The sequence below is a fragment of the Setaria italica genome, chromosome III (assembly GCF_000263155.2).
Source record: "Setaria italica strain Yugu1 chromosome III, Setaria_italica_v2.0, whole genome shotgun sequence".
Taxonomy (NCBI): domain Eukaryota; kingdom Viridiplantae; phylum Streptophyta; class Magnoliopsida; order Poales; family Poaceae; genus Setaria; species Setaria italica.
This window is the reverse complement of record NC_028452.1, coordinates 47,987,751-47,992,878: the sequence shown is the minus strand read 5'-3', so window position 1 is coordinate 47,992,878 and position 5,128 is coordinate 47,987,751. Positions and strand designations below refer to the sequence as shown.

The 5,128-nt window shown below is 50.3% G+C and overlaps 1 protein-coding gene across 2 annotated transcripts in view; it reads right to left on the bottom strand.

Annotated features, from left to right (window-relative positions):
- LOC105913933 (transcription factor APG) overlaps positions 1-2,320 on the bottom strand; it is a 10,479-nt gene extending 8,159 nt beyond the window's left edge. Inside the window, exons 1-3 of one of the 2 annotated variants that reach the window (XM_012844399.2) lie at positions 2,172-2,320; positions 1,049-1,159; positions 648-716 (exon numbers count right to left, since the gene is read on the bottom strand). In XM_012844399.2, the coding sequence (XP_012699853.1) occupies positions 648-697 (50 nt within the window). In that variant the 5' untranslated portion in view covers positions 698-716; positions 1,049-1,159; positions 2,172-2,320. The remainder of the gene's footprint in view (positions 1-647; positions 717-1,048; positions 1,160-2,171) is intronic. The other variant, XM_012844400.2, reaches the window with a different exon arrangement.
- Between the last annotated feature and the right edge of the window lie 2,808 nt (positions 2,321-5,128).

Below are 5,128 nucleotides of genomic sequence, written 5' to 3'. Positions count from 1 at the left end.
TTGGGTGGTTCTTTGTTGTCTGTTAAGGCTCCATCGTCGTTTTTGATGTTTTGGTAATGCACTGAATTGCCCAGGCACCTCAAGTCATAGGTTGGGAGGTCTTTTCCCTGGAAGAGGCGGGCCGCGTGATCGCAAAATGGAGGAGTATTCTAGTTGCTAGGTCGGGACTAGGGCATGACCGGTTGGTCGGTACGTGGGATCTAGACATATCCTTTGTCTGATCAGCGGAAGTAATCGGGCTACACCTACGTACGACGATTAGCAGCAGGTAAGATGATGTGCAAATGTTTACTGTAGCAACACATTGTTAAATCATAGACTAATTAGGCTTAATAGATTCGTCTCGCCGTTTAGCCTCCACTTATGTAATGGGTTTTGTAAATAGTCTACGTTTAATACTCCTAATTAGTATCTAAACATTCGATGTGACGGGTGCTAAAAATAAGTCAGGGAACTAAACCAGGCCTAAGAAAGAACATTACGAAAGGATCTCTAGCTTAGTGGTTAGAGTACTTAGGAGCATCCATCAGATCTAGATTTGACTTCCGGGAGCAAATTTAATAGGTTCGGAATAAAAACAATTGTATAAAATTAGTCGGAAAAATAAGAAAGGATATGAAATACAATAGGCCAGCACATCATCTTACCTGCTGCTAATCGTCGTACGTAGGTGTAGCCGATTACTTCCGCTGATCATAATAAGGATATATCATGTCCTAAGTCAAACATTATTAATTTTAACTAATAATGCCATAACTTGTTATAAACATTAGAGTTTATATACTTTTGAGTTCTAAAAGACTTCCTGGAGTTGAACATGATGGAACATCATAAGCAAAATTTAAGGATACAAACTATAATCAGTTGTGAATTGTATTTAAAACAAAGATTGAATTATTTCAGTAAATCTCTACGTTTTCACAGCTATCAAATGATCGTGCTTGCTTTTTCCTAATTTTCCTACTTCTAGATTTTTTGGGAATAATAATTCTAATTTACATCATACAGTAAGTAATTTAAACAAACTCAAAAATAGGTTTCCACGCACTTAGGCCGAGATCTTTGACCTCCTGAATGATTTTTTTTTCGAAGAATGCCTCCGGAATGATATAGATGTGTAACTTGTTGATAGAAACAATTATTCTCGACATCTATCTTCCTGTTAAAAAAAATTGCAATCCAGTTTAAAAGATATTCTCTACATCCAGAATATTTTGTACCATTAATTTTAATTGTGATCTTACAATAAGTAAACAAACTCAAGAATAGTTGTGCAGTACTTAGCCTATGAGTTCTTTGGCCTCGAGAACAATATAGACACCGGTGGAAAACTCACTTTCAGTCCCGGTCAACCGGGACTAAAGTTCCTCTCTTTAGACCCCTTTAATCCTGGTTGGTAAAATCAATCGGGACTTAAAAAATCCAAAAAAAAATTTTTAAAAAAAGGGCCATCCCCCGCCGTTCTGCCTGCTCAGCCTGCCACGCCAGCTCGCCCGCACCGCCACTGGAGGCCTGGCCGCCCGTGCCAGCTCGCCCGCCACGCCAGCTCGCCCACCCGTGCCGCCGTCAGAGGCCTGGTCGCCCGCGCCAGCTTGCCCGCCCACGCTGCCACACCCGATCGCCTGCGCCGCCTCGCCCGCCCGTGCCACCATTGGAGGCCTAGCCGCTCGCCCCGCCCGCGGAAAAAATAAGGGCGCCTGTGATATAGGAGAAGAGATAAGGGAGAAAGGGAGAGTAGGAGAGAAGATAAGGTGGAGAGAGGGGGGCGCGTGAAAAGGGATTAAGACCCGATTGGAAACACCAACCGGGACTAAATGTTTCCAATCGGAACAAAACGTCCCGCCAGATTTTTATACCACACTAGGCGTAACAACCGGGCTAAAGGGGCTCTTTAGTCCCGGTTGATATTACCAACAGGGGCTAAAAAGCTCCCGTCGGTGGTGGCCTTTTGACCTTTAGTTCTGTGTCCAAAGACAACTAGGAAAAAAACATGGGTGGTGGCCTTTTGAAGTTTTAGGTCCAAAGACAATCAGAAAAAAAACCGTTGGCTGGACTCTTCTCCACCAGTGAGAGACAACTTGTACGCCGATAGAAATAAACCATTACCAAAAGAATTCACACTTTTTTGATTAAACAGGTGCATGAGAGCCAAAGAAGAGGCGCGCACGTACCTTCACCCAAGCTGCATACGATCGAGCTGTCTGCAGTCTGCACCCGTCGTCGCATAGCTTGCATCTTTCTCTCCCTGCATACAAGCCCTGTGAGGAACATGTATAGCAGTAGAGTTATTAATCTGGATAAACATGTGTGTGTGTGACTGTGTTATAGTCGTCCAAAGCAAAGAGATAGATATCAACTATTCATATATACACACACCGTAGGTGTTGCGTCAGTGCTTGCGTCAACCTGACCGGTACAAGTCCAACCCGATCGATCGACTGCGCCGGCCGGCCACTTGGTGGCTGCCTTGTTCGGCTCGCCGCGGCACACGTGTCCGCCATGCGTGCAGCACATACAGGCACGCCTGCGCGCGTGTGGGCACGTGATCATCGGCCGCGCGTCAGAGGCTTATCGACGAGCGTCGTCAGGCCGTCAGCAACGACAAGTAACGACCGATCATGGCGGATCCCAACAACGCCTGCTGCAAACGGCCAAAGGACGATGAAGAAGCTGGAACCCGCGTAGGGCGGAGCTAGAAACTTAAATTTTATTTTGTTAAGAAAATCAATAGTATCAAAATTCTTAAAATTTAGTATCAAATTAAAATGTTTAAAATCGAGAGTTTTAGAACCATGAAGAGCCACCAAGCACTGCGTACCATCGTCGTCTTCTCCGATCCGGCCGGTGTCGCAGCTCTGTCTCTGGCGGCGTGCAGAGGTGACTGCCACAGCTTTTAGCTAGCGGCACCGCAGCATGCACGCCGCCGTTGCTTGGTCACGGGTGACGACGGCGCTCTCAGCCGGACCTGGATGTGCGCCCGCGCCAGACCGTCAGTGGAGGAGAGGGGCGGAAGAGACGAAAGCGGGAAAGGTTGGCATGCTCTCGTCGGAATAGGTGCGTTCTCTCTTATGTTCTTAAATATTTATCATTATTGATTTTGATCATGACGTTTAACTATCGTCGACACCTTGATAGTGCTCCGGGCCGACCTCCACCTTGATAGTGCTCCAGGTCTCAAACACCTGCTTGAACAATTCGCGGCAGCTACCGGTCGGTTTGCGGATCAATTTCCACAAGAGCACAGTTAAGTTGTACCGATGAACGTCCCTGCCGAAGACCTCCCTGACTGATGAACGCGCTCGGTCGCAGGCGAGAACAGTTCCCGCAGAGCTACCTCGGCACGCCACTATCCAACGTCAAGCTAAACCTAACAGCTTTCTCCTTTTTGATCGCCAAGACCGACAAGTACTTGAGCGGCTGGCAGGCCTCTTTACTGAACGCCATGGGCAGCGGGGAAAGCGCCTTCACGACTTTTCAGTACCGGTTGTACAACCGGTATTATTACTTCGGTACTAAAGGGAGCCTTTAGTATCGAATCAAATTACCAGTATTAAAAGGTATTAAAATAAAGAAAAGAAATCCCACCACCGCCGCTCCTTGCCCCGCGCCCTCCCGTTGCGTCCACCCGCCACTCGCCGCTCCTTGCCCAGTCACCCCGTCCTCCCGCAGCTCCTTGCCCAGTCACCCCGCCCTCCTGTCACCGTCCGCCGCTCCTTGCCACGCGCCCTCCCGCCGCTCCTTGCCCGGTCGCCCCGAGCGCCCCACCTGAGCCAGCGGGTCGGCATCAGGCCTCTCGCTGCCGCTCTTTGCCCCGCGCCCTCCCGCCGCTCCTTGCCCGGTCGCCCCGCCCAGCCGCCGTTGTCCACCGCGCCCTCCCGCCGCCGTCCGCCGCTCCTTGCGCCGCGCCCTCTCGCCGTTCCTTGCCCGGTCGCCCCGCCGCCGCACCTAAACCAGCAGGTCGGCGTCGGGCCTCCAACCACCGCCCTTGCCCTTGTTGTCACCCTTGCCTCCTGCCGCCGCCCTTGCCCCCGTCACTGCCGCATCCTCCACCCGCGGTGCAGAGAGAGAGGATAGAGAGAGGAAGATGGGAGGGGCGAAGAGAGAGGAACGGGAGCGGGTATGGGGGGAGATGGATAAGGCGAATGAGGCGACGGTGGGAGCTCCTTTAGTACATGTTGGGAGCTCCAACCGGTACTAAAGGTCACCCATTAGTACCAGGCTTCACCCGGTACTAAAGGCCCTAAGGCAAATTAGTACCGAATGGAGACTCTACCCGGTACTAATGGGTGACCTTTAGAACCGGGTGAAGCTCCCAACCGGTACTAAGGGGGTCACGGGAGGCTCCTAAGGAACTAGCCATTAGACTGGTACTAATATTTACATTAGTACCGGATCAAAACCTAACCAATACTCAGCCTCAGGATGAATGCTCAATTTCCAGTAACGAGTACCGTGCTGGTGCGCGCTGATATACATCATGTCGGCGATGCTGCTGCCACCGGGTGTGATCGACAAGCTCGACAAACGCAGGCGGGCGTTCCTGTGGTCTGGTGAAGAAACAACATCCGGAGCGCAATGCCTGGTCGCCTGGGAACGAGTCAACCTGCCCAAGGAACAAGGCGGACTCGGCGTTAAAGACCTGCAGATTCTGAATCAATGTTTGCTGATGAAAATGTTGCACCGGCTGCACCATCCGAGTGACTCGTCCTGGGCCAATTGGGCACACGCCCAAGTCAACTTAGCTACTCTTGAAGGTGATGACCTCGGGGAGCACTTCGACAGTCTCCGGAAATTTCTGCATGTGTGTGCTCCCCTTATTCCGGGTCCTGCCGCCCCCCAAAGACTGACCACGTTGCCGCGAATTCGCAACCGTCCGATCGCCTGTAGTCCGGAGCCTGCCACCGGCGCACGCAACTTTGCAAAAAAACCCTTTAGTTTTCCGCTAATCAATTTTGGATCCAGTGGAGATCCTCTGTTTACATGACGTTCTTTTTTTTTTCTTACACAGCACCCTGTGTTCTAAAATATTTCTACCTCAAGAAAAGAAAATTTGAAAATCGTGTCAATTTTTAAAAAGACGCCCGCCTGACATTTTGCAAAAACCTTACGCCACGCCGGCCGTCGACGC